This window comes from Mixophyes fleayi, chromosome 1 (genome assembly GCF_038048845.1).
Source record: "Mixophyes fleayi isolate aMixFle1 chromosome 1, aMixFle1.hap1, whole genome shotgun sequence".
NCBI classification, from domain to species: domain Eukaryota; kingdom Metazoa; phylum Chordata; class Amphibia; order Anura; family Limnodynastidae; genus Mixophyes; species Mixophyes fleayi.
Window position 1 is genome coordinate 405,498,644 of NC_134402.1, and position 14,354 is coordinate 405,512,997.

At 36.5% G+C, this 14,354-nt stretch overlaps 1 protein-coding gene across 1 annotated transcript in view; it reads left to right on the plus strand.

Annotated features, from left to right (window-relative positions):
• Nucleotides 1-14,354, plus strand: part of CAMK4 (calcium/calmodulin dependent protein kinase IV) — a 223,190-nt gene that overhangs the window by 129,280 nt on the left and 79,556 nt on the right. The window contains exon 2 of the mRNA XM_075181602.1: nt 13,690-13,768. Within this exon, the coding sequence (XP_075037703.1) occupies nt 13,690-13,768 (79 nt within the window). The remainder of the gene's footprint in view (nt 1-13,689; nt 13,769-14,354) is intronic.

Consider the following 14,354-nt stretch of genomic DNA (forward strand, 5'->3'; position numbering starts at 1 on the left):
ACTAACACTTGATGCACATTTACCTGCCCACCCATCTATCCCTGACTCTTCAGCCCTTGTGGCCAGATATAGTCCAAACCCCACTTGAATAATAACAGATTAAATAACAGGTAATAACAGATAAATTAACCAGTTACCTATCTGCACCAGTGTGTGTCACAGGATATGAACTTGATTTACTCCAAAATGGCTGACTTGCAAAATATCTTTTTTCAGAGGTGCATGCAAACATCCTCCTAGAGCTTCAAACTGTGACTTCCCAGCAGGTTCTGTTCATGACTCCACTCTGCTCTGATATCTCTCAACAGGGGCGGATTGGGAACTTAAAGTGGCCCTGGAAAAAAGTCTGAAAGTGGCCTCATGTAGGCAGGGCCAAATAAATGGTAGGTGGGGCCCAGTATGTGTGTGCGCCCGATGTATGTGTGCCCAATGTGCGTACCTGTATATGTGTGACCCGTTCTTGTCACTTTCATCACCGGTGGCTGCAGGTGTCTTTAGCTCAGTTGCTGCTTGTCTGGATCCTGGAATATTGGAGCCCCTATTTGGAAAAAAAATGGGTGCATGAAATTTAGAAAATTGCAACCATACCCAGCATTAAATCAGTAACACCCACATTTAATAATTAGGCCTCCCTCCAGCCCCAACATTAAAATAATAGTACTCACGTTTGATAAATAGATCTATTTTCCTCCAACCAGCCCTGACATTAATTAAATTAATAGCATATACATTTAATAAATAGCCATCCTCTCCCCAAACTCAGCGCCACATTCAATTAATAGACCCCAAGCTACTCCATCTTAAATTAATAGGCCCCACCGATAAATTAGATTGCCCCACCATCACCCCACAAATAAAATATTACCCATTAAATAATTAGCCCCCACCTGAACACCACCATTAATTTAATAACCTACCTCCACACACATTATCATCATCATCATCATCTATTTATATAGCACCACTAATTTCACACGCTGTACAGAGAACTCATTCACATCAGTCCCTGCCCCATTGGATCTTACAATCTAAATCCCCTAACATACACACACACAGACCAAGAGATATTAAGAACCCCCCTCACACTCTATATTAAGAACCCCCTCCCTTCCATCCCTCACACATAAAATTAAGAATCCCCCCTCTCTTCCATCCCTCGCACATAATATTAAGAACCCCCCTCCTTTCCATCCCCCGCACATTATATTAAGAACCCCCCCACCCTTCCATCCCTCGCACATAATATTAAGAACTCTCTCCCTTCCATCCCTCACACTTAATATTAATAATCCCCCCTTCCACCCCTCCCACATTATATTAAGAATCCCCCCTCCCTTCCATCCCTCGCACATAATGTTAAGAACCCACCCTCCCTTCCATCCCTCACACTTAATATTAAGAACTCCCCCTCACACAATGTATTATATATATATATATATATATATATATATATATATATATATATATGTATTAAAAGCCCCCCATCACACACACACTATATTAACATACCCCTCCTTCCCTCACACACTATCTATATATTAAAAGCCCCCAATCACACACTGTATTAACATACCCCCACCCTCTCCCCTCACACTTACACTTACCTTGTAACATACGCTGTCTGAGAGATGCAGACAGTCTCTCCTGCCGCTCTGCATCTGTGGCTGCTTCCTTTTATCGGTGCTATAGACAGGAGTCACATTGGACGCGCATCACGTGACAGGTGCCGTCCCATTTGACTCCTATAGCTCTGATAGTAGAAAGCAGCCACACACAGGGATCCGCAGCCACATTAAGTAAGATGGCTGGTCCTGAAGTAGGGGACTGCCACCCACTACCACACTGACCGCCTCCGCTAGGCACCTGTTCCCGGGGAGGAGGGAAACTCACAATTTTAAAAAATATATATTTTTTTGAAGCAAAAAGACATTCGGCGGTCTCTTGAGGCCAGCAGCCTACCGGGAAAAGTCCCGATAAGTTCTATGGCCAATCCACCCCTGTCTCTCAAGACTATCTGTTCTCTCTGCTCAGACCATCAATCCAGTGCCCTTCTGCCTAGGGTCACATTATCTGGACTTGTCACACAGCTCAGTCTTTCTCAGGATCCTCCTTCCTCTCATGCCTTCCCTGCCCTAGGGTTTCTCAGTCTTGTTAGGCTCCGCCCCCTTTTCACAGTAGCCTTGTGAAAGATTCAGTTTCTCTTCCTGAACTGGTAAATGACAATGTCCATCTCTTTTCTTACTGATGCAATTGTGATTAGTGGCCCCTGGGTGTTCAACTCTAACTACAGCTACCCCAGGGGTTACACAATGATTTAGGAACATAGTGTATACTGACAGCTGTCTAATCGTGGATTTCAGTAATTGTAAGATGTAAAGTGAATTTTTGAGAGGATTGAAAAGGAGGAAATTTAAATTGCAATTTGTTTTTAGTAGATCTGGTGAATTGCAAATTGCCACATAAATCAGTACACAATAGGAGATTGTTATCAAAGTCTACCTTAATTTGCACCTGGGCAAAACTATTTTCCGTTGGAGGGGGGAGGTAAATTTAATTAAAATGTGGGGACAGATTTATAGTTGAGGTAGTGCATGTCCTAGATCAATTTTAAATTTCAGTGTAAAATAAGGCTATCAAGTATTTGTTTACTAGATGAAAAAACAGCCAGTATTTAACTTATGTGTAAAATAATAAACTAATTTGTACCCCTTGCATTGTAACATGGTTTGTCCTGGGGAACATTTACTCCTTTGTCTTACTTTTCTTAGTGACTCAGGCCCAAAATGCGAATATACATTTAGGGCTAGATTTACTAAACTGTGGGTTTAAAAAAGTGGAGATGTTGCCTATAGCAACCAATCAGATTCTAGCTGTCATTTATTTAGTGCATTCTACAAAATGACAGCTAAAACCTGATTGGTTGCCATAGGCAACATCTCCACTTTTTCAAACCCGCAGTTTAGTAAATATACCCCTTAGAGTTGGGACTAGGGGGCATGTCCTAGCTCAATTATAAACTACATTGTAAAATTAAAGCTGAACTGATTTTGTGTTATACATGATTAGGCAGGTAGTATTTTCTCTGGATGCAACACAAAATTGTATTAACACCCCTTGCACCACAATATGGTTTGTCCAAATACATATTTTTACCAATTAGCTGGATTGCTCCTAACTCTAAATGTGGCTCATTGTTTTGCCATTTTTATAAAAATAGGGTGACCGTGGTTCTCAGAAAAAGTGATCTATATATCTATTGACCTATATATATATATATCCTTTGCTGTGAGTCGCACCTACAGAGGAACTTAACATCTTAGAGATTGATTACAGACCTGACCTTTATCTCTGTACAGTGGTCTGGAAATGAATCACACTGTGTACTATAGTAGCAAACTACAATTGTTTTTAGGATTAGAATTCTGAATCTATTTAAAGGTGACTGTGTTACAGAAAAATAAATTATTTTAATGGCTTAATATATGTAATACACATGTAATCTTTGCAATTGATTCTTTCAGTCCTTAACCATTTCCAAAGTCCTTGAGAGAGTGTTTAAAACATCAATTTAATGTGATTTATCAATGTTTGTAAGACAATAACATCATTTTTGATTAAGATGAGATTATTTATGATTAGCTTTATAAAATCCACGTTTGTTTCACTATCCTTTTAAAGCTTTTGTGAAGGATTTGACGGATTTGGTACATCCCCGGTAGTATTGCAGACTATTATTTAATTTTCCTACATTCATTTTTTCTCAAGACATCATTTCTATCAATTGATGAAAACATGATTTTCAGTTTATTGTTATTCACCTTTCTGTTGTCTTCTGTTGAAAAAAAGAAGCATATGTTAAAGATGCTTGCACCCTATCTACTTGTGAGCTAGAGATTTCAGCCAACATCTAGATCAGAGGTGTCGAACTCAATCCTCAAGGGCTACCAACAGTTCATGTTTTCTGGATTTCTGTCTGTAGGAACAGGTGTGATAATTACTGACCTAGCCAAAACGATTAACTCACCTGTGCATGATTAAATAAATCCTGAAACACCTCTGATATAGACAGTGGATAGATAGTAGTCTAAGCTCTAAAGAACACTCCCTTCTCTATTCACTGAAACACAGCTTGTCAGACCATTATGAGCACTGCTAGTATTTGACTTGGTTGCAACAATTTTGTAGCTCTCTGAAAAACAGCACTGCAGAGAATCTGATAAGCTTAATTTTGTTATACCTTTTTATGTTCTCCAATCCCAGGGGCGCATGGAGGATTTGTCAGGGGGGGGTTTCCTCCGCCCCCGGAAAAAATAAAAATCTAGAGACCTGCCGCACATTTGCGGCAGCGCCGTTTCGGCTGCACTGTAGTATACAGCAGCCGCGGCGCTGTCAAAGAAGCGTCCAATACAGCACCGCTGCGGATGCTTCTTAGACATCGCCGCGGCTGCTGTATACTACAGTAGGGCACTTGTAGGGCACTTTTTAGCGGAGGGGGGGTTTCTGGAGACCCAGAAACCCCCCCCCCCCCTGCGTGCGCCACTGAATCCCTCATTTCCCCCAGGACTATCTGAACGGGCCTTTAGGCCTTGGTCTCAAGCTTGGATTCATTGTATTGGCCAACTGGTTCTCAGGGATGTCCCCATTTGGAGATATACAAAGCAAATGGAACATGCCTCGGTCAGATATTTGGTGATACCTCCAGCTTAAATACTTTCTAAATAAAGGGGAATCAAATATAGAACTGACAGCATGAAAATTATGTGTCTGATAACTGCATGCCCCTCTCACATACTATGTAGTATATACAAACTACTCACAGAGAAATTCTTTTGCTCACTACCATAATTTAACAAGAATTGGGGGGGAAAAATTGGAGGTTTGGTCAGTGAACATAATCATTCCATCTTTCGGACAACTCTGGCTTGCTCAATAAGCATAGCTGTAAGTGAGACCCAGTATAACCAGCTGGTACTAGTGTCCTAATATTCTTTCTAAGATATACCAAGTGGTTTCCAAAATTTGCTGGAGATGTAACAAGGCTCAAGGAACACATTTGACATTGGGTGTCCCAAGATCCGCCCATTTGAAGTGGGATCATCACCATTTCAAAAAGATTCTGGCAGGTGGCATCCTAGAGAGCCCCAGTGTTTGGCTCCTCAACCTGGTGAATAGCCCAGTATAAGAAATCTTTCCTAAAACATTTTAAGCAGTGCAGTAAAAGCAGTAATACCTGTGCATAGGAGATGCTCTTAACCCCAACACTAAAAAGTTTGCTTGGTTGGAATTTTATATGAATATGTATGATCATGATACAGTCGTCCTCTGACAAATTTGAAGATTTGTGTGCAGTCTGGGGCCGCTGGTTGAAATTTAAAGACACTGTGGAATACATATCAATTCATCCTTAATGGCCTTGAAAAAAGTCCAAATTATTCTCTTTGCCCTATTTCAACACATTAGGTCCTCTTTCTTGGTTAACTCAACAATAGCATGGGCCCTCTACTCCCAAAACCCACCACTTTCCCTGCCCTTTCTTTCCCTCCGCCCCCTCCCTTTTACCCATCATTTTGCTGTTTCTTTGATCTATTAGGTTGATGTTTATCTAATAAAGTGGTTCTGTGCTTTTTTTGTGATTTGTTGTAATGCATGATCAATGTAAGATTTGTGAATTGTTCATTTTATATGTATGCCGATTTTGTAAGACACTACCTTTTTTACAACTTAAAAGAAATATTATACAAAACAAAATGTTTTTCAGTAAGGCAGCTAAAAACAAAGTACAAATGTTTGCAGATCAGATCATATCATATCATTGTGTTATCAGTTAAGTAACATACCTTTTATAAAAACAATGTCAAGGTATGAAAAACCTTACTTTTTCCTTTAAATTGGAACTTGTCTAATACAATATTATTTTTGCAATAAGTATGCAAAAATTCCTCTTTTATTAATTTTTTCAGAGAAAGTTTTGTTTGCAGCTCTTTTCTGAATATCATTATATATTTGGATGGTGATGATTATATATAGATCTCCTCACTTCCTCCTCTGGGAGATTTATTGAATTGGTAACAATGACAGTCTTTGCAACTCAAATCACATGGCTAAATGGAGCAACGCTGTCAAGAGTATACAATCCTTTACAATGAGAGAGATTTATGGCACTTACAGAGTGTGGGCGTTGGTTTGACTGCTGTGACAGAATGTCTCAATGAATGGGAAGCAACTTCTGAAAGGTAGAAAAAGCACTAATTGGAGTGGCATATTTTTAAAGCAACCATTGTATGTTTCCAGCAGTAATATTGCAAATGTTGTCATCTCATTATGTGACATTTGCAACACAGTGGTTGAATCTCAGTGGAAAAGTTTATTCTCCTAGAGAGTGGGAGGAAGTTCTAATGAGATCTGCCCTTAGCCTCTGTCATTTGTCTCTCAGATATAGCCTGACATTAGCTTTAGTGAATGCTGGCAGCAACTCCTTGTAAGCGATGAAATGAATTGCTTGTTCTAAGAACTTCGCATTAATCCTGTGAAACAGTACAAATCCTAGGCAGCACAGGAGATGTCTGACAGTGTCTCTAGTTTAGAGATGAGGTGCTTAGCCTTCCTAGCTCAGAATAATGAATAATATACACTAGAACACTGTAGAATCAATTCTTGGAGGTTGAAACATTTAAAAATGAAAGGTGAGGTATGATCAAAAGTTAATTTTAAACAGTTTTGTCTGCTCTCATACCCAACCCCTCATTAACTACCAGAGCAGAGGATATAGATTAGCTACATCCCAATTATTACTAAAACATTCACCCCTGGGCTTTGAAATCTGCTGACAATAATAGTCTAGAGCACTTTACAGGGCTAGAATACTATACTAGATCGTCTATTGGACAAAAACTCTGCTTAACATTTGATGTTCTTCTATCTTGGGGCTTCTGTAAGAAGAATAAACTTGTGTCTTGCTTAGAAGGTGTATATAGGGAAGCCATGAACATATTTAATAAGTATATTAATTGGGGACAAAATAATGTGACCTGCCCCAATTGATGGATGCACGTGTTACTATAATCAGCAACGAGTAGCAGATATGGGAGGTTATTTGCAAAGCACAGCCAGTGCACCGCCAAATACCTTGGCTTTGTACTAGTATGTCTGGATGGTCCATCCACTGAACATCAAGGTGCTCACCTATCCTCTTGTCTCTGCAGATGTTGCTGCATTCTAGAAATGAACCACGTTGTGTAGAGAGGCGGAAAAATCTGAAGAGACATCCTGCACAGAAGCATAAAAATGTCATACTAAAAGATCAACCCCCCTACCCTTTACAACCATCATTTAACAATGCTTTTCTGATTTTCTGTTAAATACAGATTGATCTGTCTCCATGTATGGCAGAAATTATTCAAGAGAGTAAGGGCACATCGGGATGACGCTTATTAAGGGTCAGTGGTAAGCCTGGAAAGAACAGCGGGAGGGCACCCCGCTTATCGGGACCCCCCTGCTAGCTGTGAACAGAGCAGGGTTTGGAATAAGTTGTCTCTCTTTTCAGCAAAATACAGACAGCGCCTAACAGTTAAGGATAAAATATCCTATTTGGGAATACCAATGTGGTAAAGAATGAATATAAAGAAATGTTGCGGAATCTTAAAAAAACACAACGTAGCAAAATGATTCTCAATGTATACTTAAGGACATTTTATTAAAATACAAATAAGAATATACATCAAATTAAAATATATCTATCTATCTTTGTAAAGTTGGATTAACATAGTTCACTTATTGTGGCTAATCAGAATTTATACAATTGTATGGTTTTTAGAAAATATTCTAATTTTCCTTAGATGCTTATCACCTTGTAGCAGAGTGAAGGATTCTAGATAGCTTGATAGGTTTGTAAAAACGTAGTGTTCATGGTTGGTAATCAACTGTGATTAGCCTAGTTGTACCAGTCCAATAATAGAATTAGATAAAAAAGGACACAATACTATATTATTTTCAACAAGTGAAACTGGATATGGAGATAGAGAGGGGACGTTTTCAGTCTCATGTTCCGTCAATTCTAGGTCTCCCATAATTCAGCAGTGGGGATGCTAGAAGTTCACTATAGGAAAGCCTCATCCCCTACATATGGATATAAATCACAACACTTGGTCCTTCTTACACTGGTCACAGACTCTCCAATATCTCCAACCACTCATACGGAACTTTGCTTATCCACCTTTAATCAGATTAGTACAGATTACTGATGCATTTTCAGCTCTATAGTGACTTTCTCAAAAATAAAGTACATCTGTATCCATTAGAAAGCTATGTACCTTCCTTGTTCAAAAATCTACCAATTATGGAACTCTTCAATAAGATTCAATTACATTAGATAATGTCATAATTCAAATATAAAACATTTTACCAGCTGTCTCAAAATGTAAATATTGACCACATAATATTATAGTAAAGGAAAATTCTTATATTAATGTAATGAAATCTCTAAAGTACAAACAATGAAAAGCAAAAAAGAGCATTTAAAATTATAAATATAAATAAATAAACCAGTAAACTAAAATACACAAAAACCTATGTATGTGCTGTTAATATTCTATATTATTACTGAATAATTAGATAAAATTCTTATTTTTCCCATTAACTCCATACCAAATTTCACTTGCTCTCATCCCCTAGGCTATACGGCCTCAGGAAGTTTTATGCATGTATATGTGTATATATATATATATATATATATATATATATATATATATATATATATATATATATATATATATATAAAATTACCAAATTGCAGTAATTTAAGTCCTTCCAAGATATTCAGAGTACACAAATTTATATTCCCTTTTATTTTAGATTAAGTAAAGCCTAATAATTATTTATATTCCACCTAAGTGGGGAATCACACCACTGACCTTCAAGTTACAATGTTAAGAGTTATCCCAGTTTGTTATAGATCTCCATATCTCAAATACATAACAAATCTATTTGAAAGTATATTATTTAGAGCAATACAACACCAATAACACATTAAATCTTATAACAAACTCATTTTCATGTTAAGATTCCTGAGGTTCTATAAAATAACCTCTTAGGACCTAAAATGAAACTCTAAAGTATAATTTAGCCCTTCAGGGTGGAGTGTTTACAATTTTAAAAGCCAAAATATTTATTTCTCACATAATTGACATGAATCTATCTCCATGTTTTATTCCAAATGAAACATTAAATTAAGTTGGGTTACACCCACACAATTTAATTTGAGTATATTTTGAAACAAGAGCAGGGATAGAGGAACATGTATTCAATTGGGGCACTCTATTATTAAACTAATAAAAAAAATCACAACTATTATTGATATACATTAAAAAAATGTAATTACATCTGTTATTGAATCATCATGAATAGCGAAATATTAAAAACATTGTGAATTAACTTGATTGTGTAATGAATTGCTGTTAAAATATAAGTGTTCAACTGCTAAGCCACGCTACTGTGTCTATGTATTATAATTAATAAATTACATTACAACAATTTTTCTTTATTCTCCTGTTTTTATTCAGTACATGTTATTCATTCATATCATTAAATAATAGGTACTAAATAAAAACAGGAGAAAAAATGAAAATTGTTTCTTGATGATTCAGTAACCAATGTAATTAAATTTGTTTTAATTACATTAATTTCACAATACTGTAGTTTCCAGGAGCTGACATGTTTAAGTTAATTGTTCATATATGAGCATGTCGTGCTACTGGTTTTGTTGCATTTAAAATTACATTGAGGTTTTCCCATTATATTTACATTTTGTTTTTTATCTATTAGTTTTTCTGATACCTTCATAAAACTAATTTTTAAAATTCTTATTCTTTTTAAAAATGACAATAGGTCTCTCAGAATTTGTAGAGCTTAGGATAGGATCTTGACTTAATAAATAATATTTCTTATCTTTAATTTAATTTGTTCGGATTTGGAATTATATTTTGATATCATCTTAACTCCCTCTAGTTTGAGCATTCTTATTTGAGGTATAGTTCCTTCTCAGGTGGTTCATTTGTCCTTTGGGATATTAAACAGTCATGGTTTACAAAGGCTGCTAGAGAATCACAAGTAATTATTTGAATCCACAGATTTTTGATAATTGGCTGCAACAAGCAGAGAGGGACAGATCCAAAAAATTCACTGACGTGTTACTGTAAGTGAACGTGAAGAACAAATAAGTGTTAGAGTTTAGAAGTGATACAAAAGAGTGCGCAGTGTCTAACCACCCATTATAAATAATAAATAAATAATCTACTGAAAGGCCATAGAACACCAAGATTGCCCCATATGGGTCCTCCCAGATGTACTTCTGTTCCCAGTGGCCCATATAAAGGTTGGCAAAACTAGGGACAAACTTGTGAAAATATCTCTGTAAATACTGAATTAAATAAAAAATAATTATGCGTTAATATAAACGTGATAAAAGCTATAATGAAGTTGCGTTGTAACTCTGAAATCCAATCTTTGATAAGAGACTCTCCAACAGATTCTGATATTTGTATAGAAATCCTGTACATCCGAAGTGAGAAATAAATTAGATGGCTTTCAGACACTATCTCCAAGACATTTGATAATATGGGTAGTGTCCTTAATATGGCACTTAAGATAAACAACGCAACACTGAAAGCAAGAATCTACATACTACAACAAATTGGTGGTAAGTGATCTAATTCCTGACACAAAGAGACGCCTGGAAAATAAAGTGAGGGATTTATGAATTTTTGGAATGTGATAAAAAAAAATGGAACTATCGGGTGTCTCTCTTTTTCACTCAATTAATCAAACCAACAGGCATCCATATTGTTAGATTTGCAGTGCCCCAGTATCTATAAGCATTTCATACATTTCTTCTATTTTTATTAGGTTAATGCAGAAGGATAAATTAGAATAACATGTTTACTCATGATCTCTGCCATTAATCTTTCTAAATATATTTTCATAAGAACAATTTTCTTCATATACTCATTTCACAACCATGATAAAGGTATAAATGCTTTAGGACTGCCCCCTACAGAGGAAAAACTAATCCATCCTGTCCTCTGTTACAGTGCTTCATATGGTGAATGTTGATGTTGTACTTTCAATTTGGGTTCTTGATCTTTCTGGGGGTTTGGAGAAGAAAAGTTTTACTGATGTTGAATCTACCTTGAACTAGGTAGATTCAACTATACAACTGTGATGTATTTTGTGGCTTAAAACTTTCCCCAATTTTTACTAACTGTTCACCAGTATCAACTTTTATCAACCAAAGTTATCACGTTATACTTAGCATTTTTAGCAATATTGTTTACATAATATTTGTATAATTGTCAAAGTAAACTCACTATATGTTTTTGACCATATGCTACCTAATGCATTCACTCTTGAAGAGGGAATTTAATGGAAAGAATTCTGGGAATGTAGTGTTCAGAATAGGTCCATCATTATTTCAACTCCATGAACACGAGTCTCTTAATTTGGCAATGTGGATGTTGCCTTCCTTAGAGAGTTTTCAAATCTGTTACAGCTCAGTGAGTACTCTCTCCGGATTGGTGTTTACAGCTCTCTCTGATCAGAATCCTCTAATGTATTTGTCCAAGTAAGTTTACTGAATAATTTATCTATTGAAAGCTTTTTATATTTTGAAAGCTCTTTATAAAAGCCGGATTCACCTGTTCCTAATGCAGAGAGCACAACAGAGCTATAACATATAGCCTGACAAGAAAATTGGCAGATCTATCTCATATTATTTTTTATTTTTTTATATTATTATTAAAATGTATTTATATAGGACCAGAATATTTCGTAGTTCTTTACAACTGGGAGCAAACACAGTAATAAATCGAGACTGGGTATTACAACCAGACAGAGGGGTAAGAAGGCCTTGCTCGCAAACTTAAAGTCTATATTACAATCTCTATTTTACAGACTATTGTAATTACCATAAATGGGCAATGAAAATATGTGAAAGATTGTGGTCTCTGTGATACCTGGAATTCTCCCAGCATACAGGTTGGTAATTAAGCAGCCAGCGGTATGCAGATGAATGGCATGACAAGTGATTCTATTGGCTGCCAGATAGATATAAAGTAGTACAGTGTAGTGAATTATTCACAGTGGAAAAAGCATCTTTTGGTAATAACGGCACAAACCAGAGTGTAGCAAGTAAAATGTACTACTTTATAGGTAAGGAAAATAAACTAACAAAATAATTTACAATACATTTGAAAGCAGACAACCTTTTTAAGTAATTTGAACATAAAATGACATTTAGCGAATGGTGCAAATAGAATACATGCTGTTATTTATAGCAAGCATTCAAATATGAGTTGATATCTGCATCATTTTATTAAATAAATTCCATAAATGATCTAACAGAGTACACCATGCACCACAATTACTATTCTCTTAGTTACAAGTCTATTTGCTTAACTATCCTGCCATATTAGGTACTTCTTGAATTATCTATTCCCTGACGCTAAAATTATTTTTCATACATTGTGCATGCCTACACAAATAGAAGGCACCTCAGTGAGTGGGGTTATGTCCCCTACTATTACTTATTGAGCCTCTGCTTAAATAGTACACTTGAGTGCACTCACAACAAGGCTCATTTACAGTACACTAAAATAGAGATCTGCACTGATTTTTTATTTGTGCACTAAGTGTGCGCCCCCACATCCTGGTCCCTGGAACTTTTCTCATAAAATCAATCTGCACCGAGTTTTGCAGGATTGCAAATGTGCCTGAAAATGGGCAGCACAGTGGCCTAATGGTTAGCACTTCTGCCTCACAGCACTGGGGTCATGAGTTTGATTCCTGACCATGGCCTTATCTGTGTGGAGTTTGTATGTTCTCCCCGTGTTTGTGTGGGTTTCCTCCGGGTGCTCCGGTTTCCTCCCACACTCCAAAAACATACTGGTAGGTTAATTGGCTGCTAACAAATTGACCCTAATGTGTGTGTGTGTGTTAGGGAATTTAAAATGTAAGCTCCAATGGGGCAGGGACTGATGTGAGTGAGTTCTCTGTACAGCTCTGCAGAATTAGTGGCGCTATAAAAATAAATGGTGATGATGATGGTGATGATCAGGTATGTGAAGAAGCCTTGTGAAGAGGGGAAGAGGAGGGCAGGGGAGAGGTTAGACAGAAGAAGATAGTAATGAGAGCTTGAGGTTCAGAAGGCTCTTAGACACAAAATACTGTACATCACAAGAATACTGTATATGTTGTAAGGAACTCATCACAAATGTACTGTCCTGCCATTCTACCTGTACAGCAGAATACATGATAAATGCTTGAGATGAACATGGTCCTTGAGCTGTGAAGAGATAATGACATGCTGTGATGTATGTGAATTTGGCGGTCGGTAGCGTGTAAATGTTTATGAATCCGTAATTGTAGGGAGAACATTGAACGTATTCACAGCATCATTTCTCATTAAAAAAAATGGAATCCGATGTACTTACTGTAACAACAAAATAAAATAATTTGCTGAAATAATACTTCCACTTTAAGAAAAATTACCCCGTGCTAAGACATGGTGCATCAAACAAGTCGGAGAACAATGTTTTTCCTCAAGATCCAACATGAAATGTGATTTTCAGTTTGAATATACTAAACATGTGAGTATTGTATTATTATAACATAGTTGCTTACCGCCTCTCCTTCTTTTAGGGGTGCAACGTCGGTCGTGTACAGATGCAGGCAGAAAGGAACCCAGAAGCCTTACGCAGTCAAAATGTTAAAGAAAACTGTAAGTTAACTCTTTGTATAGAAAACTTTATTCATAATAATTCCCATTAAACTAGTGACGGCATTATTTACAATATGTGTTGGGAAAATTGTAAGTCTGTCATATTGTGACTCACTCTTTAACGTTCATGTCTGAGTTTTTCCAAAATAAAAACGTTCCCTAAAATTCTAAAACTTAATTCAGCACGCTGTAATGTAGGTTAGTGCCATGGCTCCGACTCTTACAAATTGGAAAAGTTTCTCTTTGGCCAAACCTACATAATTCATAGTCTACAACCCAATCTATAATATATGTAAAGTAAACATCCCACAAGAGTTGCACATTCAAATCCACAAGCCAGAAGGCTTAGTTACAAATATATGCAAATACTGTATATTATTTAATTAATCTAATTACTTAAATCGTGATGACAGTTACCATAGATACCAATCCAAACATAGTAATCTTGGCTTTGAAAGCGGAATGTTTGGATGTTTTGGTGAATAGAGAGGATCTCAAAACCTAGGGTACATGCTACTCTGTGAACTCTTATTCTCATTTATTATTATTAATTACTATTATTATTTATTATTAGTGTATTTACCAC